This window comes from Bos grunniens, chromosome 1, assembly GCF_055505025.1.
Source record: "Bos grunniens cultivar Pamir isolate PY7600 chromosome 1, Bosgru_T2T1.0, whole genome shotgun sequence".
NCBI classification, from domain to species: Eukaryota; Metazoa; Chordata; class Mammalia; order Artiodactyla; family Bovidae; genus Bos; species Bos grunniens.
Genome location: NC_141165.1, coordinates 100,567,449 through 100,589,398, shown reverse-complemented (window position 1 = coordinate 100,589,398; position 21,950 = coordinate 100,567,449). Strand labels below are relative to the sequence as shown.

The 21,950-nt window shown below is 38.2% G+C and overlaps 1 protein-coding gene across 2 annotated transcripts; it reads left to right on the top strand.

Annotated features, from left to right (window-relative positions):
* Positions 1 to 1,060: 1,060 nt before the first annotated feature.
* On the top strand, positions 1,061 to 14,009 carry ABHD10 (abhydrolase domain containing 10, depalmitoylase). Of its 2 annotated transcripts, XR_015165795.1 has the most exons (6): positions 1,061 to 1,218; positions 3,691 to 3,874; positions 7,267 to 7,396; positions 7,581 to 7,692; positions 8,098 to 8,235; positions 13,334 to 14,009. XR_015165795.1 is itself a non-coding variant. In XM_086406945.1 (5 exons), exons 1-5 carry the CDS (start codon positions 1,077 to 1,079, stop codon positions 13,676 to 13,678), a joined length of 921 nt encoding a protein of 306 aa, XP_086263071.1. In that variant the 5' UTR covers positions 1,061 to 1,076; the 3' UTR covers positions 13,679 to 14,009. The 2 variants fall into 2 exon arrangements, 1 of the variants encoding a protein (XP_086263071.1); XM_086406945.1 differs by lacking the exon at positions 7,267 to 7,396.
* Positions 14,010 to 21,950: the final 7,941 nt, after the last annotated feature.

Below are 21,950 nucleotides of genomic sequence, written 5' to 3'. Positions count from 1 at the left end.
AAGGAGAGTTGTTCCGGGTCATAAAATGATTGACGTGAATCTTGCAGAAAGGCTGGTTTCCAAGCAAATACAGTCTCATTAACATAGCTTAAGAGAATATTCACATGAGTAAAACATACAGGTTTGTCAAGTGCGTTCTGAGTCTTAGGTGGAATGGATTTGAAGACAGAGTCCAAATACATAGTTAATTAACATAGCTTAAGACAAACATTTCCGTAAGAAAAACATTGATTAGCTCAAGGTTTGAGAAATGTTAAGTTCAGGTGGAACCAGGTGTCGTCATGGCAACACAGAATTTTAAAAGAAACCTCTTAAAATTTGTATAGAGAAGGGGAAAAAATATAACACTAGTGGTTTGTTTCTCCTGCCTCTTAAGAGGGAGATATATAATGTCTGACACTTGCACCCTCTTCCCTCCGTTTGGAGACCCCTGGCCTTCGGGCCTGTTAACCTACTCAGTATTAGGAGTGAGAACGACTTGCAACGCAGCAAGCTTAACACTTTATGTTTCAGTTCCCTCGTGTCTCGGGATGACCAGATGTTTGTTTTCCTGTCTAGGAATGTTGCATGCGGTTCCTCTCCTTGCTTCCAGTTCTGGAGTATCCACTGATCTAGAAAGCAGGCTACCAAGTATGCTCAAAACATCCCAAACTGTCATAGGCCAAACGGGAACTGACTCCTTGGAAAAGACCCTGATGCTGGGAAACATTCAAGGCACGAGAAGGGGACAACAGAGGATGAGATGGCTGGATGGCATCACCAACTCGATGGACATGAATTTGAGCTAGCTCTGGGAGTTGGTGATGGTCTGTAGAGCCTGGCATGCTCCATGGGGTCGCAAAGAGTCGGAGACGACTGAGTGACTTAACTGAACTGAAACCTCCCCACAGCATATAGCCCAGCAGAAAAACGCTGTAAGAGCGACGACACTCTGCGCATGTGCGCTCTCTGGGGGTGGAAACTCTGGCCAGGGCTGTTTATTTGCTGCTTCCAGCCAGCGGCGCATGCGCACCTTGGTTTCTGGGCGCAGTGCGCATCTCAGTAGGCGGGCGCAGGGCGCAGGGGCTGCTGGGAAGATGGCGGGGGTGGGCCTGGCGGCCGTGACCGCTTGGGTGCCTTGTCGCAGGTGGGGCTTGGCGGCAGTCACTTTCGGCTTCCACCATGGTCTCAGCACGTTACTTGCACGGAAGACCGAGCGGGCGCCACAGTGGCTCCGAGGTCAGTGTCCGAAAGACTGGAGTAAGACGCGTTCTTTCGAACATAGCGGATTTCGGCGGTTCCTGTCCCTTGCGTTTTTGGCGCTCCGTTCAGAAATCCTTTTTCCAGGTTCTCAGTACCCCAGTTCTTTTTAACAATTCTGATGAAGGTAGTGAGAGAGCTCTGCCAGGCCCCGGGGTATCCTGACAGCTCGGGCAGTGGTTGGCTTTATGCTCTGTAGTTCAAGGATTCTCTCTGCCCACCTCCCCTGTGTTAAGCGCCCAAGACTAGGAAAAATTCAGATGTGCATTTAATGTGTTTGATTATTAATTGCTTTTATCTTTTCTGTGCACGTTCCAAGAGGTTTACAGATCGTGACTGTTAGTTGCTTAGACCTGCTCTCTCTTGAGCGATTTTACAGGAAGGTTTTACCTGTTCTTTGTAAAAGTGTAAACTTTTCCTTTTTTTGGTTGTTTTGGGTCTTCCCGCCCTAACCTGGCCGCCAGGATTCCAGCCCAGAAAAAACCATAGCCATTACTCTACAAAGGAAGTTAGAATTTGGACAAAAATTAAAGCCCCTGAATATTTCTTTGTGCTTGATTCTTCTCCGTCTCATCTCCACTCCCCCATATATATAGCCTGCCTTCCTGAATTATGTCTTTTTATTTTGAGGTTCATACCCTTGCCCCCAGCTGTCAGATGCATGGTGCTTGAAATGGGGACTGTCTTTGTAAATACCCTTTGTTTTGAGTTAAAATTTTTAAGTATATAGTCATTTTAATTGTTCACAACCAAAAGGCTGTTACATATGTCTCTCTAGCAAAGTATAGTATGTCATTTCAGTAACTGTAATTCTCTTTCACTGTTTAGTAGTTTCACTGAAGATATATGCCTCAGATTTTGAGCTAGTTCTTATAGTACAAAGGTCATTTATGGATATTATGTTAAGACCATTTATAACTCATCAAGATTAAATAAATTGTGATGGTCTCATGGAAAATTTCCCATGGGAAAGTAATATGGAAAAGAGGATAAGGAGTTTTTGAGTGCTAAAGAAATGGGTAAAGAACATTTTTGCTGCTACAATCTGTCGGTCTACATAACTGGCTCTTGTTTACCTTGTTTTTCACTAAAAGTTTTAAATTTGGCATATTTCACTATGCGTTGAAACTCTGAAGCAAGCCTACGTGTAAAAGGGATAGCTTTAACGCCTTCAGTTCAGTGTTTAAAAAATCAACTTCTCACATCCAAAATGAGGAAAACTTTATTAGCTCATATGGAAGAAACTGTAAAGTTTTAATTATCCACAATAGATAAAGGTTTCAAGGAATAAAAAAGAGATTTCTTTAGTCCAGAAAAAGACTGTTAAGGGAATACACAAATCTGATTTCTCTGGAGGGAGAAAATGGGATTATAAATGACTTTTTGTTTTTAAACATCGTTCTACATTTTTTAAGAGCAAGTATTGACTTTATGGCTTCCCAGGTGGTCACAGTGTAAAGAATCCGCCTGCCCATTCAGGAGATGCAAGAGATGGGTTCAGTCCCTGGGTAAGGAAGATCCCCTGGAGGAGGAAATGGCAACCCACTCCAGTATTCTTGGTGGAAAATTCCATGGCCAGAGGAACCTGGTGGGCTACAATCCATGGGGTTGCAGAGAGTCGGAGGTCACTGAGCACAAGCACCCGTTGACCTTACTGTCGGGTGGGGAAAGAACTTGAAAGATAGTGGACTGAAATAACATTATAAGGGTTGCGCATTGTGCCTTTTTACTTGCATTCAGATTTGTGTTCACCTTTCAAGAAAGCCAAACCAACAAATAAAACACAGTGATTGGGAGTCCTATGAGAAATCTTTTTCCAAAAATGGTATTTACATTTATTCAAGGTTATTTGTAAAGAAACTGTTCACAAACCCACCTCAGCAGATAGAGAATCATGACTGACTATTACCATGACCCAAGACTTTATGGGTGGAGGAAGAATAAGTAATAAGAGGGGCCAGCACCTCTATCTTTGATTCAGTTTCCCAACATCAGACCAAACTTCTCTCCCTCCCCACCAAAAAGTAGAGGATGTGAAACCCCTCAGACATTAAAAAAAAATTTCAAAGAAGACTAACATCTCCCAAGAAAAGCCTTAAAACTAGTGTAGGTAAATATGAATGTTGATTGATACTGTTTGGGACAGATGATATAACAGCAACAGGAAAACATTTTGACAAGTCACTCTGTCTTTAGTGGCCTTAAAATTTCCTTGTTATGTATTTTGAAAGAATCATGATTGAACCTTGCTCAGAGAAGATCAATTGTGACATGAGTTTTAAAGATAGGCACGGACTTGTGACTTTAATACTTCATGTCTCTATTTTTTTTCTATGAAATGGAAATAGTATTTGCTATCAATTTGATGAGTTAAGAAAGTTAAGATTGAAAATATGTATGGTTTTCCAAAAACTGTATTTGCAAACTTTATGTTTTGTGTGCTTTGTTTAGCTTGCAGACACAAGACATCAATCTCTTTCCTTAGTCGACCAGACCTCCCAAACCTGGCTTATAAAAGGCTAAAAGGCAAAAGTCCAGGAATTATCTTCATCCCTGGCTATATTTCTAATATGAATGGTACAAAAGCATTGGCGATTGAGGAGTTTTGCAAATCTCTAGGTCACGCCTATATAAGGTAGGAATAACACATTTCAAAGAAAATATTACTACCATTTACCTTGGCAGTCAAGAATTACTTCTGCTCTAACCAACTGAAATATATGCCAGCATTTTTATAGATTAGTTTATTTTATTGGTCTGTAAACTTTAATCTTGTGATTTAGGGTTCATGTAAAATGCAATCTTTAATAGTTTTTTTTTTTTTTTAATTTTTAACTGGAAGATAATTGCTTTACAATAAAATGTTGGTTTCTGCCATATATCAACATGAATCAACCATAGGTATAAGTATGTCCCCTCCCTTGTGAACCTCCCTCCCATCTGGTCTTCGTGCCACGCTGATGATGCTGGCAGACAGGGAAACTAGTGGTAACTTAAGCTCTTTAGAAACAACATTCTAACATGACAGCAAACCAGTATACTAGCTGGCTTTCTTGTCATTTCTTATGGTGTGGTTTTCCTTTGAGGACTTGAGGACCACTGTTATTTAACCACTGTTTATTTCATTACTTTCAAAATATGTAGTTTAAAATAGCATCTGTGTTTAAAAGTACTGTAAAATTAATATTGTGTAATTCACATTTTCACTGAATTTCCTCTTTCCTCTCACTTCTGTAGCCTGAATATGTTTTTATAAGCATAAATAAGGGTATGTGTTGTTTACTACTTGATTTTACAATTCTTAATATTTCATACTGATAATTATTTTACTAAAATAATGTTTCACTGTTATTAGGGTTGTTTACTTAGAGCAGTCATTTATTTAGTGCCTGATTTGCCAGAAGAGATAGTATGGGTTAGTAAAAAGAGCACTGGCCTGAAATTCAAGAAACATGGACTCTAGAATTAATGCTAACATTAGCTGTGACAAGATGAGTCAGTTAATAAATGCTGGACCTGTTTCCTTCATCATAAAAAGGAGGAGATTGGATGAAAGATAATTCCTGAATTCATTTCTAGCACTAGCAACCTAAAAATCTATTTATGTAGTTTTAGAAGAGTTTCACTATCATTCACTCAATAGGTCTAGAAAATACAACTTTCGGAAATAAAATAAGTAATTAGAAATAAAAATAAAAAACTTTTACTACTTAAAAATAACTTTTATCTACTCAGTATATTAGCAGAAATTATGCCAATTATCTGAATTATTTCATTTTCATGCTCAGAACTCTTAAAAATGTTCCAAATTGACTGTTATCCTTAAGACTGGAGTATTTTTTTACAAGTAGACCTTCTAACCCTACAATGGTGCTGTAAAATATACAAAGAGTTTTAAAATATGGTCATTGCCTGTAAGGATCTTTTAATCAGGGTGGAGGAATGCAAGATAAAATACATATGGGAAATTAGGCAGAAATATTCATCAAAATTTGATTATGTCAAAGAGCATGCTACTTAACTGTATATATTGAGAGAAAAATAGTGGTTGAAGTGGATAGAAAAAACTCTAAGGGAACACTGAGAAATAGTTAGGATGTAGGTAAGAAGGAAGAGAAGTCCAAGGAGGACTATCTTGAGCAAGACATGATGATATCAGAAAAATTGCCATCATTCTCCTTTGTCCCCAAAAGAATTTAACTCAAGAAATCCTCATTTTATCAGTTCCTAATTTAAATTGAGACTGTAAGAGCTATAGCCAGTTCTTGTCTGCCTATAAGATGTATGAGGGAGTTTTCTGCATTTTAGATGCATATGAAATAAATTTTCTTTTTAAGGGTATATTTAGTAATCATGATGAAAATACAGTGTATATAGACAATTATATGAATTTAGTCTTATTCCTTTTATCCAAAGGAATATGTGGTACTATATTAAAATGTAACCTAAATGTATATTTATACACCTTTATACAGTATAGCCATTCATTACAATTTTTTATTTGATCAGGCTCCTTTTTATATGCTTTTATCAAACTTCATTGCTATCTAATCACTATTAGCAATTAATTGCCCTTTAACTTGTTTTAAGGGATTCCCAGGTGGCACTAGTGGTAAAGAACCCGCCTGCCAATGTAGTACATAAAGATTGGAAAAGAGATTTTATCTTCTATTTATACTCCCAGTTTCTCAGTTTACTTTCTTGTGATTCTGTCTGTAAAACTTAAATCTTGAATGAAGAAATGGTTAGTTTTGTATAGTATACAAGAACAGTACTTATGGTTTGGTGAAAATGGTTTCTTAATATCCTGCCACCATCCAGGATATTAAGATTGAGTCAGAGCTCAGGAATATGACACATGGCTTTAGGACTCATCTTCTCTCATGATTTCTAATAAAATTTAAAATTTTAGATTTGGGAAATTTAAAATGTATTTAGACTTGAGAATATTGAGGCTGCTAGGACAGAATTGCCTTACTGTGATTAAAAGTTGTAAATTGCCAAATCTTTGTCACTTGGTTAGGGTTCAGCAAGAATGAACTGTATTTTTTATTTGTTACCCATTACTATCACTGAATGCTTGTATTTACCTTTTTGAAGGCCCTGTACATGTGTTTTAGAGAAGGGCATGGCAACCCACCCCAATGTTCTTGCCTAGAGAATCCCCATGGACAGAGAAGCCTGGAGGGCTACAGTCCACAGGGTCACAAAGAGTTGGACACAACTGACATGTGTTTTGCATCTTTACCATATACTTGGAGGGCCTCTGTAAACAATATAGCAAGTAGAGACATCTTTACCCACAGAGGAAGATAAAGGAGAATTGGGTTTTTCTCCCCCGTTCTCCCTGGTCTGTCTCCTATATATATCCTTTGGATTTGAGAAGAAATAATAACTGTAACTTAGACTTCAGCTTCTGCCTTGTTATCCTATTTCCCAAGAATCCAAAACCACATCACTTCATACTTAAAATTTTAATTTCTTCCTCTACTTTTAAATCTCTTATCTCTAAGAAATTATGTTACACCATTCTACTGTTCCTACATACCATTCTAGTGTGGGAGACAGGCCACAAACCAGTAATCCAATGGACACATATTGTCAGGTAGCAGTATTTGCTGTAAAGAGAATAAAACAGAGTAAGGAATTGGAGAATGATGAAAGAGGCACAGCTTTAGGTTGAACGGTCAGAGAATGCTTCTGGAGATGTAACACTGGAACCCGACTGAAGTGAGGGAGCAGTCTGAGTGAATGTCTCAGGTAGAGTCGTTCACAGGGAAGGAGAAACTGATGTAAAACCCTTGAGTCAGGAATGTGGATGGTGTATTCCATTAACTTGAAAAAGAAAAATGAGGATACAGTTGGGAGGGAGAGAGAAATGGAAGAATGAGATCAGAGAGGTAGTTAGGGGCTAGAAGATGGTAAGGACTTTGGATTTTACTTAAAGATTATACAAAACCTTTGAAGGGTATGTGCAGGACATGATCTTTTTTTGTTTTTGTTTTTTTGTTTTTGTTTTTTTTAAAGGATCACTGACTACTGAGTGGGGAATAGACTGTGAGGGTGAAAAATGAAAATGGAGATTTACTAGGAGACTCTTGCATTAGTTCAGTCAAGAGAGAATAGTGACTTGGACCAGGCTGGCACAGTGGAGGAGGTGAGAAAGCGAGTGACTGTGGGAGGTATTTGGAGGTTAAGCCAATAAGATTTGCTGAAATACATACTGACTTCACTTTTATTTTAATAGAGTTGAGGCATTGTCATTAATGTGCTATCTTCCTTAGAAATTAGGGAAGCAAATACTAGATACCTAGATACAAATATGTTTTCTCTTTCTCCAGGTTTGATTACTCAGGAGTTGGAAATTCAGATGGTAACTTAGAAGAATGCACAGTGGGAAAGTGGAGAAAAGATGTTCTTTCTATAATTGATGACTTGGCTGAAGGACCACAGGTGACTGTTTTTGTTAAATATCATGATAATTGTTGTGGACTATAACCTCATGGTATTGGAGCTATTTCATTAGATGCAAATATTTAATGTTTTAAATGTCTAACAATCAATTTTTATATTTTAATGTCAAATCAATCAGTTCTATCATTTTCACTTTCTCCTAAAACGTAAGTAGCATTTTACTTTTCGTTTTACAAATTTTATTTGTCTAATTTACTCTCTATTATAGACCTGATACTTTAACAAAAAGTAATCATAGTCTTAATTTTACTTTGTGCCAAATATTAAAAGTCTGGGAGCCAGTGGATATAAAGGCAGAAAATACATATGTTCTATGAAATTAGTCCCTCCCTTACCAAAAAGAAAAAGAAATTCCTCTTCAAAACAACGTGCTTTTGTTTTTAGATACTGGTTGGATCCAGCCTCGGTGGGTGGCTTATGTTTCATGCTGCAATCGCACGGCCACAAAAGGTTGTTGCTCTGGTTGGCGTAGCGACAGCTGTAGATGGCCTGGTGACACAATTTAATCAGCTTCCTATTGAGGTAAGTCCCAGGCAACCTCAGTGTATCCCTCCTGTTGTTGTTCTGCTCCCTCTTTCTCTGAATTTTATGCTTGTGTCATCTGTCCTTTGACTTGTTATGCTGGCTCTATCTTTTGTCTTAACTGACTTTTTGTTTACCATTTCTTTTTTTTCATTTAACTATTTGAGTGAGTGAGAGTCACTCAGTCGTGTCCAACTCTTTGCGACCCCCTGGACTATACAGTCCATGGAATTCTCCAGGTCAAAATACCGGAGTGGGTAGCTGGTCCCTTCTCCAGGAGATCTTCCCAACCCAGGGATTGAACCCAGGTCTCCCGCATTGCAGGCAGATTCTTTACCAGTTGAGCCACCAGGGAAGCCCCTTTTAACTATTTGGTCTCCTGTTTAAGATTTTCTATTTTTTCACAGTCCCTTCAAATCATTGCATCACATAAATGAAATCATACTTTAAACTTTTGTTTTAGCAACATGCTATTAACCACGTTTATTTATTTGGATCATACGTTGTGACCTCTTTGTACACCTCTTAGTCTTATTTTGTGGCCTATGGGTAATATTATTAATATCTATTCTACAACCATGTTAAACCAGCTAATCAGTTATGAAAGTTTAAGCCTTAAAGCCTCAGATTCTTTCTTAGCAGAGCTCTCCAAGCACACGCTGTCAGTCACACACAGGAGATAAGATTTGCCATTCCTGGCTTAGACACTAACTTGGCATTCTTTTTCTACTTCTAATTTTCACCTTTAAAAAAAAAAAAAGGTGCTTTTCATCAGTAGCATGTTCTTCCGCAAATCATGATAGAAATAAGGTTTCTGAGATGACTGGAAAGGTAATTGGTTTATTATACTTTGCTCTTGAATGTATGTTTAAGCACTTTTGTTGTCTGCAAGGATAAAAAAAGTGGTGGGTAATAGCTGTTTCTTTATGTGTGTGTTATTTTTTTGTTTGGAAATCAGTTGAGTTCTCCTTGGGCATATTTTCCCTTGGGATCTAAATTTCATCTATGGGACTAATCCTAGCAGAAAGAAACAGTCTGGACCCATGGTTCAAAACGTGTAGTCCCTAGGCCAGCAGTAACAGCATCACCTGAGAACTTGTATTAATAGAAATGTGTATTCTTGAACTTCACCAGACCCACTGAATCAGAAACTGGGAGTATGGCCCAGTCGTTTTAACAAGGCCCCAGGTGAAGTTTGAGAACCACTGCTGTAGAGAGCAGGGAATAAGGAGGAGGAAGAAAAGAAAAAGAAGGAAAAAGCATATTTAGTGTTGAAGAGTAGAATATCATTGACTTTTGCCTCAAGTTCTGCATTGAATTCAGTGCCATATACTATCTGTTCTAAGTTTATTCTTAGTTCACATTGTTCTTCCCAGCTCCGTAAGAAATGACATTGTCTGCAAAGTCAGGTTCTTCATATGATTTCTGGTCAGGGCTAAAATTACGAAGCTGATCATCTTTGCACTTACCTATTTCTGAGATTTATTTTTTTTTACTTTCTTGTTTCTCATACATAGATGCTTAATGTCCTCATGCTGCTAAATTTTCCTGCCATTGTATCCTCTGCATCTAAACCTTGAACCCCTTACTCTGCTTCTCATGGTGGGAAATTATTTCAAGAAGACGGCCTGTTGGAAAGGTGTTGATTACACAGTTTTGGGGGGTTATTGGGAAATGACAAGATCTATGTACATTTCTCTTTATGTGTGTACATCCATCACTCAGAGGGAAGATATGATAGATAGCCCGTAATTGAGAAGATCTATGCCCTGCAAATCAGGGTATTTCTTTGCTAATCCTAAATCATACCAGCGAAGAATTCTTAAAATGTTGAGCCCTTTAAACTTAAAAACATGCGTAAGGAAGGGCCCAGACACTAGGATCTCTCTCTCTTCTCCACAGAAACAGCTAGTGCTCAGTGTCAAGGGAATAGACCTAGAGGTTTTTACTGTCTTCTTTAGTCCTGGAAATGTTAAGACCCAGCATTATTCATTGTTTGTGTGGGAATTTGATTTACCTCTAACTCTAATCATTGTCTCCTTCTGCGGATACTGCAGTTCAGTTCAGTCACTCAGTCTTGTCCGACTCTTTGCGACCCCATGGACTGCAGCACGCCAGGCTTCCCTGTCCATCACAAACTCCCAGAGCTTACTGAAACTCATGTCCATTGAGTCAGTGATGCCATCCAACCATCTCATCCTCTGTCATCCTCTTCTCTTCCCACCTTCAGTCTTCAAAGCATCAGGGTCTTTTCCAGTGAGTCAGTTCTTTGCATCAGGTGGCCAAAGTATTGGAGTTTCAGCTTCAGCATCAGTCCTTCCAATGAATATTCAGGACTGATTTCCTTTAGGATGGACTGGTTGGATCTCCTTGCAGTCCAAAGGATTCTTCAAGAGTCTTCTCTAACACCACAGTTCAAAAACATCAATTCTTTAGTGCTCAGCTTTCTTTATAGTCCATCTCTCACATCCATACATGACTACTGGAAAAACCATAGCTTTGACTAGATGAACCTTTGTTGGTAAAGTAATATCTCTGCTTTTTAATATGCTGTCTAGGTTGGTCATAGCTTTTCTTCCAAGGAGCAAGTATCTTTTAATTTCATGACTGCAGTCACCATGTGCAGTGATTTTGGAGCCCCAAAAAATAGTCTGTCACTGTTTCCATTGTTTCCCATCTATTTGCCATGAAGTGATGGGACCAGATGCCATGATCTTAGTTTTCTGAATGTTGAGTTTTAAGCCAACTTTTTCACTCTCCTCTTTCACTTTAATCAAGAGGCTCTTTAGTTCTTCACTTTCTACCATAAAGGCAGTGTCATCTGCATATCTGAGGTTATTGATATTTCTCCTGGCAATCTTGATTCCAGCCTGTGCCTCATCCAGCCTGACATTTTGCATGATGTACTCTGCATGTAAGTTAAATAAGCAAGGTGACAGTATACAGCCTTGAAGTACTCCTTTCCTGATTTGGAACCAGTCTGTTTTTCCATGTCCCGTTTAACTGTTTCTTCTTGACCTGCATACACATTTCTCTGTGGACACTAGAGGGCATCAGACAGGATGCACAGTTGTTGGAATCCAAGTTTCACTGACACATTGCCTTCCTAGTTTCTTTTGGTGTAAGAATTATGAATATTGTACCTTTTCTTTGAATAAAGCTGTTTTTAGTATTCCTGTAGTTTTTGTTTTTGAGGCTTTGGGACATAAAAGACTTTGTAAAGTTAAGTCTGTTCTTCAAATGAACAATATTCGTTCACCTCAATAGCAGATAACAGAGCTAGTTGGGAAGCAGCAATGCTTAAAATGCAATTATTATTATGTGTTGGTAATTAGCATAGTTGCCCCTCTCTAATAATCAATGGAACTTAGTTCTAACTACTGAAATTACAAATTCAGGAACAGTCATAAGTAGTTTGAGGACAACTGAATATCATTTTTTTGCTTTAAATACTTGGTTCATATGTTGCTTTAATGCAGAGCACCCCATGATATTAATATACGTTATAATTTTTTACTCTATTTTAAATCATTTGGCTATAGATATTTAGAAGTCTAGCTTTCAGATATACAGCTTTTTCACTGAAATATTTTTGAAATTTTATAAAATACATTAAAATACCTAAATACATATAGATAACATCATATATATTTTACTGTTTAAATTCTTTTTTGCCTCTGAATTTGTAATAAGTGAATAGTTTTAAATGTGGAAATACAGTATTTTTATTGAAAATTTAAATACAGATTTTTTAAATACATTGTATGTAGCTTTTCTTTCCTTGTATTTTTCTTTATTTTTGATAAGCCATCCACCTGTTTTTTTCTAGACAGAAATTCCCTTCATATTATGTGGTTGCAAGAGGCTTAAAGCTGTTTACATCTTGATTTACTAATTCAAGCTGTGATAATCTTTCCAAAGAATTTATTATATACATATAACCCTTTATGTTCAAAGATGTTCCTAGAAGTACTCAGCAATATGGAAATGGTTGAATTAATTATCTTGTATGCATTGTGGTAGACAGTTATCCAGTCTTTAAAAACTTTTAATCTAATCTTTTAAAACCCAGAAATATATATATATTAAATAAATAAGCACTGAAAACTATATATAAATTGTAATAGCTAAGTGTTTTACATATGGTATATCTAAAACCTAGCACATATAGAAATACTAGAAGGAGAGAAGCCAGAATATTAATGGTTGGTTGTTATATCCATGAGATAGGGCTATTGGTAATTTATTTCTTCTTATGCTTTTTATATTTTCCATGTTTTCAATAATGAATATATGTTACTTTAAGTAGAAAAAAACGTTTAAGACAAATTATGGTCTCAAAAATAGAGATTCTTCCAGAATCAAAGAATACCCAGCATTTTATTTTAAAGGTAGAACTGATACCATTGCTCAGTTTTCAGGAGATATTTGCAAGAATTCTTTGTCATCCAAAACAACAGACAGTTTTCTTCTCATTCCATAGAACTCTGAAAGGCAAAAACTATTTTTTTTTACATTCAGCCTAAAATTGGGCGTGTATTGTTGCCCCAGAATAACCAGTCTTATTTTTCATTTTTAGCGGTATACTCCATTCTTTTCCCTTTCCCCCATCTCACCCCATTTTAGTAACTTCCACTAATCACACTTTTAGTTTCATGATTTTTAAATCTAAACAGTTTTTATTCCTAAGATTTGATTTGATGTAATATGAATGCTACCTGTACTGATTCTAAGAAATTATTGTATTTTTCTCCTAATTTTCCCTTTGAACTGGGATGAAACAACGCCTGATTTAAGATGTTATATAATATAGTTAGTTAAATCTAAGTTTGAATCCTATCCACAGCAGTTACTGCCTTTCAACTTTAAAGCTGTGTACTCTAATATCTTCTTTTGTAAAATTGAAATAATAACAAAATTATTATCAGGATCCTGTGAGATACTATGTGGAAAATACTGGTATTTAATTATTGATAATTATCATTGTTATGTTTTTGTTATCTCTTTGCCTCTTCAAAGACCACTTTCCTTAGATTGTTTAAGACTATTGCATGTATTAATGTTGCATAAATACTTCTATTTTCATTTGTTCCAACAGACAAAAAAGGAAATAGAGATGAAAGGTGTGTGGCCCATGCCATCAAAATACAGTGAAGAAGGAGTTTATCGCATTCAGTACAGTGTCATTAAAGAAGCTGAGCACCACTGCTTGTTACATGGTCCTATTCCTGTGAAGTGTCCCATAAGATTGCTCCACGGCATGAAGGATGATATTGTACCGTGGCACACGTCTGTGCAGGTCGCTGACCGAGTAGTTAGCACAGATGTAGATGTCATCCTCCGAAAGAATAGTGATCACCGAATGAAGGAAAAAGCAGACATTCAACTTCTGGTTTATACTATTGATGACTTAATTGATAAGCTTTCAACCATAGTTCACTAGAATCACAACTTTAGTTGGTATGCAAAGTAATGGATCCAGAAGATGGAAGAGAGTAACAGATGAAAGACCTTGATTAGAAGGTTTTTCCTCTTCTCTCTACTTTGTAAATATCATGTGAGTATTTATCTAATGATGTATTTTCACAAGTGATACAAATTGTGAAGAAAGTGCCAGCTGCTGTTTGAAAAATGTTCTCCCTCCTCAATCCCTGATTTTTTTTCATTAAAATATTTCCTATTTTTTTATTCAAGAAATGTTTACCTTCTGAATGCTTATGTTAACTATGCCACCTCTTACTTAGATTTGCTAATAAAGCTTAATTTGTTTTTTATTTGGTATCGTTGTATATGAAGATTTGTAAAATTATCTCTGATTTTAAAATGCAGTTCACAAAATACAGGAACACATTTATTGAAATCTGAAATGACTAGAGAAATGTATGAAGCATAATAAAGTTCATGTCTTTTGCATGTTATATTTGAACTTAAAATCAAGGTTATTCTTTTTTAAGGGCTCAAAACTTTATAGATATATAAAGGATATGTATCATTTTAAACTTTTGGCTAATATGTCATATAGTTAAGTGAGGGGATTTCATCTTTAAGCAATGATGTTGTACAATCGCTAAGTTGTGTCCGACTCTTTGCAACCCCACTGACTGTAGCATACCAGGCTTCCCTTTCCTTTACTGTTTCCCAGAGTTTGCTCAAATTCATGTCCATTGAGTTGGTGATGCCATCCAACCATATCATCTTCTATCTCCCCCTTCTCCTGCCCTCAGTATTTCACAGCTTCAGGGTCTTTTCCAGTGAGTCGGTTCTTCGCATCAGGTGGCCAGTATTGGAGCTTCAGCTTCAACATCAGTCCTTCCAATGAATATTCAGGCTTGATTTTCTTTAGAATTTACTGGTTTGATCTCCTTGCTCTCAAGGGACTCTTAAGAGTCTTCTCCAGCACCAGTTCAAAAGCATCAATTCTTTGACCCTTAGCTTTTTTTATGATAGTATTTTCATATTCTGATTTCTTATTCCAAAGAAGAAATGAATCTTTATATATTATCACCTACCTAAAGAAACATTTCTTTTTTGTTATTAATAATATGCGCCTAAAGTACAAATAATCGAGTGATTGCCATCTATATCAGGGCTTCCCTGAGGGCTCAGACAGTAAAGAATCTGCCTTCAGTGTGGGAGACCTGGCTTCGATCCCTGGGTCAGGAGATCTCCTAGAGAAGGAAATGACAACCCACTCCAGTATCCTTGCCCAGAAAATTCCATGGATGGAGGAGCCTGATAGGCTACAGCCCATGGGGTCACAAAGAGTTGGACACGACTGAGTGACTTCTCTTTCTTCTTTGCCATCTATATCAGAGGGCTTTCTAAAATGTAGAGATAGTAAGAAAATATGAAATGGAAATACAGTTTGTATTTTTAATAATTAAGCTTGTGCAGTAATCAGCCGTGATACAAATTGGTGTCTTTTAGCTTTTAAGTTTGGACTCCATTTAGCCTGTTTAGGTTACATCTGTCAGACTAAAACTTTATATATATATATATGTGTGTGTGTGTGTGTGTGTGTGTGTGTGTGTGTGTGTATACACATATATATGCACACACATATATATAGATACTGAACATGTGTCAAAGATTTCTTTAACTCATTGATAAAGGAATAGGATGGTTCAAAGGACAATTCAAGAGGCATTTGTAGATACTAAAGAATGTTGGGATAAAAGTCCTCTGCGGAAAAGCGTTAACATAGCCAATGACTGCTTATCCTCAGAGACTGCTTACAAGAGTCACCCTTGGCTGGCATCTCAGGAACTTGGATTTTAGGAATGTCCCCCCATTTTGTTAGGGAACTGTTGACCGAAACCATCCACCTTGGCCAAACACAATGATAACCATTTGTCTGAGTTGTCTCACAAAAGGAGGTTCCAATAAAGAACGCAGTGCTGCTGCTGTAAACTAACCAGGAAAATTTCGGAGGGGCCACAAGGAAGGACGACACACCAACCCATAGTATGTCTTATAAAAGTAACCTGAAGAGAGCGAGGGAAAAGGGAACTCCCTTGCACTGTTGGTGGGAATAGATAACAGCCACTATGGAAGACAGTATGGAGATTCCTTTAAAAACTAGGAATAAACTACCTAGAAATAATACAATACTAGGAATAAAATGACACAACAAATCCCATTATGGGGCATATACTCTGAGAAAACCATAATTGAAAAAAGCATGTACACCAATGTTCATTGCAGCACCATTTACAGACATAGAAGCAACCTAGATATCTATCAGTAGATGAATGTATAAAGAAGTTGTGCTACATATATAGTGGAATATTACTCAACCATAAAAAGGAATGCATTTGAGCCAGTGCTAATGAGGTGGATGAACCTAGAGCCTATTATACAGTGAAGTAAATCAGAAAGAGGAAAAGCATATATTAACATATATATGGAATCTAGAAAGATGGTACTGATGAACCTATGTGCAGGTCAGCAATGGAGATGCAGACAGAACAGACTTACAGACACAGAGTTGGGGGAAGGAGAGGATGGGACGAATGGAGAGAGTAGCATAGAATCGTGTGTGTTAAGTTGCTTGAGTTGTGTGTGACTCTGGGACCCTATGGACTAGCTCACAAGGCTCCTCTGTCCATGGAGATCCTCCAGGCGAGAATACAGCAGTGGGTTGCCATGCCCTCCTCCAGGGGATCTTCCCGACCTAGGGATCAAACCCACGTCTCCTGCGGCTCCTGCTTTGCAGGCAGATTCTTTACCCCTGAGCTACCAGAGAAGCCATGGAAACATAAACTACCATATATAAAACAGATAGTGGGAATTTGCTGTATGACTCGAGGATCTCAAACTGGGACTCTGTAACAACCTAGAAGAGTGGGAATGGCATAGGAGGTGGGAGGGAGGTTCAAGAGGGAGGGGACATATGTTTACCTACGGCTGATTCATCTTGATATATGGCAGAAACCAACACAGTATTGTAAAGCAGTTATCCTTCAATTGAAAAACTAACCTGAAAGAATTTGGGAGGGGCCAAAAGGAAGAAGGAGGAGACTATATCCTGCCTACCTCCAGAAGCCCTCACATTGGAATTCATCTTGGCTGAGATGTGCATGTGCCATCAGAAGGGACCCTGAGTCAGAATGGCCAGAGATAACCCAGAAAGTAACCTCATTACCATATAACCTGAGACTGTGAGTCACATGGCATAACAATCCTGGGTTCCCTTCCCTGCTGCTCCCTACCTGGGCACCCCTTCCCCATATAGTCTCTTGGTCAGTAAAGTCTTTTGCTTTGTATCTCCTTGGACAATTCATTTCTGAGCATTAGACAAGAGCCCTCTCTCAGACCCTGGAACGGATTCCCCTTTCCCAGCAATTCCAGAACTGATCAAAGTGGCTCACTGTGCCTAAACTGTCAATACAAACAATGAGGTTTGTGCTGGACAAATGCTTTCCTTCTATGAGTCTGGCATTTTGGTAGGTGCCAGGCATAAACTGCCCAAGTGGCCAGCTCCTGATGAAACACTCATCACTGAGTCTCTCACAAGCTTCTCTGGTGAACATTTTATATGTGCTGTCACAATGCATCTCTGGGAGAAGTAAGCTCAACTTTTGTGACCACTCGGAGAGAATTCTTAGAAGCTCAAGCCTAGTATCCCCGGACTTCACTTCAGTGCCTTTTTGATTTCCTGATTTTGCTTTGTATCCGTTCACTGTAATAAATCATATCTGTGAGGCAACTATATGCTGAGTCTTGTGAGTCCCCCTAGCGAAATGTCAAACCTGGGAGTGGTCTTGGGGACCCCTGACACAGATCCAAAATATATTAATATTCTACGGGGCCATAAAATATAGGAGTTATCTTTTATACTAAACAAAAATCACTGACAAACCAAAATTACACGAGCCATCTGTGTGCCACAGTGCCTGAGTTCGAGCAGGTTGTTAGAGGATGGCAGGGCCTCTCTTCAGAGGCCTATGCTGCCCAGACACTGTTAGGCATGATTATTAGAAAGATGAGGAAAGGGCTCCTGCCCATGAGAGATTTTCAAGGTTAAATATAATTATGAGAAAATGCAATAAATATGATTAGAAATTCATAGTACTTCTGTGGAGGCAAAACCTATAGTGCTTAAAGACAGAGTCTCTAGAGCTTTAGGTCTAGGTCCTGGTTTACCATTTACTAGCCCTGTTATTGAGCCATTTACTTAACCTTCCTGAGGTTTCCTCATCTGTAAGGTGTCATAATATAAACCTATTTAATAAAGTGTAAGGATTAGGCACAATGCATTTAGAACAATGACAAATTGGAGTCACTACCATTTCCCTTGTAGTTTTTTAAAGGGTTATTTCTTTAGAATTCAGAGTCTCAGCCACTGGATCAACAAGAAAGTCCCTCATTTGTATTTTTATATGCACCAAACACAGTCCAGTGAGAAACTGGAGGGCACAATTCAGTGGAGTTTAGGGAAGAAAGTGAAGGCAAGGATGTGAGTGGGGCTTCTAAAACTGAACTAGATTGTAATTTCCAGTTCCCAAGATCCAAAGTGGAATGTTAGCTATATGGCATCCTTTCAAATGTTCAATGGCTAGGAAAAGGGAGGGGCAGGAACCTTCATTATTTAAGATGGGAAAAGCTGTCTTAAAATTTAACCTAGCTTTGCAGAGGTTGGCATCATAAATTCCAAATGAGTTTGATGTAGGACAATGTTAATTCCTTTAGTGTTCATTTTCATTCCTTCCCCCCCACCAAAGCTCCTCTTTTTCTAAAACTACCCCATGCCGTGTGTTCAGTGATACGGAAAATACTTGAACAGCCAGCAGGCTCTGAGTGCCTATCCTCTGGAATTCCTGCATTGATTTTAAAAGCAACACGGACCCTCTAAACAACTGCAGCTTCTGCAATGGAAGAGGATAATGTCAATGCCAATGGAGAGGAAGGCTAATGAGACCACAGAATACATTCGCTTTTGCAGCATCTGTTGAGCTCAGAGGTATTTCCAGACACAATTTACACAGTATGCTGATCTCTGAGCAGCCAATAGATAGGTCCGTGAGGAGGAGAGGAGGAAAAGAGCTTTGGGCAAGGCTGAATTTTATAAAGCATGGAGATGTAAAGCAAGAGAACATTACTTTGAGACACAACCATTCCCAAGGAAGTGTCCAAAGGGGATATGTCAAATTTTTATTACATTTAAAGCTGTTAAAAACAAACAAACAAAAAAACTAAGGAGCTCTATATTCTGAAGGAAGAAAGAGAATGGGTGGAATTTAGATATATCTTTTTCAGATCCCCTTCCATTATAGACCTAAAGTCACTTTTTAGTTTAGAAATATAATCATGTAATATGCATAACTTGGCTTGATGAAAAAATGTGATGCTTTGGTGCATTTAGAGTATATACCTCAAAACTGCAGACAATTTTAAAAATCAAATTTGTCTTTTGAAGAAACATCTAATAGAAAAAAAGCTCAAATCTCAGCTTCTCACTGCATTCCTGACTCATCCTCATTTCTGTGTCCTAGAATTTTCTCAGCAGGTGCTCCATGCTCTGTCATGAACAGCACTTTGCTCAAGCCTTTTTGGTAGAACTTACTGCTTGGAAAGTCTCAGTTTATATGCCAACCTCCCTCTCTCAAAGCACCATTGAGAACAGCAGCTTTGTTCTGATGTTCTCTAACCCCAGGCATCCCCAACCACATACATCATCTCCTTGCCCACCTGTGATGTTGATATTCCCTTCTGTTCTGACCTTGGCACTCCTCTCATGTGTTTATGTGTGCTAAGTGATTTCAGTCGTATCTGACTCTTTGCAACCCTATGGACTCTAGCCTGCCAGGCTCCTCCGTCCAAGGGATTCTCCAGACAAGAATACTGGTGTCAGTTGCCATGCCCTCCTCCAGGGATCTTCCCTATGCAAGGATGGAACCTCTGTCTCTTGTGGCTCCAGCATTGCAGGAGGATTCTTTACCACTGAGCCACTAGGGAAGCCCAGACTCTTCTCATGCACCTACTTATTCAGCTTGAGCAACTTCACCCAGGTTCTTGGTTTTAACTGCTACCTACATACAGATAATTCAACTACTTTCCTTCATTCCAGATTTTTCTCTTGAGCTCCAGATGCACAAAACCCACTGCCTAATGGCTGGGATGGACTGTGGTGGCCCTCCCAAATGCAATAAATCCAAACGCTATCTTCTTTCCCCTCTAATGTACCTCCCGGCTTATGGTCCACTTAAAAGAACTGGTGCAACAATTACTCTTATTATACAAGTCAAACTTATGAGTCATTCTGACCCTCTTCTTTTCTTTCACCTATATCAGATCTGAAGGTTCTTCCCCCACTCCCCCACTCTGCTATGAAAGCACTCAAGCTCATTTGCATGATACATAAGCCCAGTGGCAAGGCCAATAAATAGTTGACAACTAGCTGGGGTGAGTTCCGATTTGTAGCATTTGCCAACAACCATGGTAGAAATACTCCTGTCATAACTGGCTTCAAGCTACCATTGTAATGTCACTGAATACAAGGAAACTGGGAAGAAATGCCCAGTTCCAGACTGTTACATAGTATATACACCATATAAAGACAATAACCATAAACATCCTCAAAAAAATAGGTAGTAGTAAAATGTAGCAAAATAAATTAGGAAGTGATCCATTTTGAATATTTAGCCTGTAATATAATGTATTTAAAAGTAAGATTACATAATTTAAGTGCTTATAATGGCTGAGTTTAATAATTGGCTTTCAAAATTCCTGAAAATTTAACCATGGACACTTGCAAGCACGCTCCTTTATAATCTGGAGTATGCCTGCCATTCCAGCTTTATTTCTATGCGTATCTTCCCTTTAACCCTATGTTTTGTTGATACTAGATTACGTTTGCCTTCTTAAATAAGCTGCCTTTGCCAGCAACGCCTTCTGTATCCTTCCCGCCTCATCCCATCCACTAGGCAAACACCTACTCATCTTTTGAGACTTAAAGTCATCTCACTTATAAATCTTTTCATTAATCTCCTACCTTCTTCCTCCAGATACAAATGTACCTGAGGACTTTGTGCATATTTTAAGCATAACCCTTGATTGGCATCTATGATTTACAAGTTTAACTTTGCTGCTAAACCATGTTGCCATGTCTCATTTTTTTTAAATCTCAGATACATAGGCCTTTTAAAAAAGTTGTAGAAAAAAGTAATTATAATATCTGTAGCCACTCAGTAAATAGAGGGTTGAGCCAATTTCTGGTGCCACCACCCAGGGGATTGTGTTTTTGTTTTTTTTCTCTGAAGATTTCCTGTGGGTTTCTGGACATTTCTAACTTATGCCTTGGTTGGGTTCCTCTCTTTCCCATTATATCCTCTCCAGAACCGTGATTTCAAGCATTCACATGTTTTGTTACAGTGGCAAAAGCATCTTTGGATATAAAAGACCTGCAAAACACAGTCTCAAAAAAAGAGACAAATGTACATCTTTTAGAATTGTTTCTGCTTTTATATAACAAGCCAATATCTTCCCTAGAGCAATTCCAGCCACACAGGAAATAACATGCTTTCTGTTTGGGCTTTTATTTCCTTAGTCCTGGGTTAGAACCAGTTAGCCCATATCGCTTCCGCCCAAGATGCAACTGACTGACTTCCAAATTCAGCGGACACCTTCCCTGCTAGAGACTCTTGCCCCTGAACTTCTAGTCTCTGAAGCCAGTCTGCTGCCTTTAAAGCTTTTTCAATTGAGGAGTCCATGCAGCCTCCAGACCTGTGATGGTCAGACCTTCTCAAGCCTTTTTTTAACCTACTGCTCTCCTCAAAGCTCAGATTCTCTCACAACCATTTGTTTTTCACAGGATTCTCTCTCCTACTCCTTCAGCTACTGGCCACTAAGCCTTTTCTCAAGCAAACCACCCACATAACTATGAAGTAATTAGATTTTCAGGAGTCCAGGCCCCAGCTGGCAGGAGATTTTTCTCAATACATGTATTGTTTGAGGTCATTTCCTGCACAGCTTCAAATCAATTTCCCACAGGGACAAAGATCACTATCCCATGTACTAGACTTGTTTTATCTAATGTTCTGAGTCAACTAATCAATCTATTCCAGAGGAAAATTTTATATTTTATTTCTCTCCAGAACAGTACTTCACACAGTTAGATACTCAAAAAAAAAAAAAAATTTTTTTTTTTGTTGTTGAATAAACCAAAGAAAATTTGTGATGTTTTTCCCATGAAAAGTACCCAGACTTACATAACA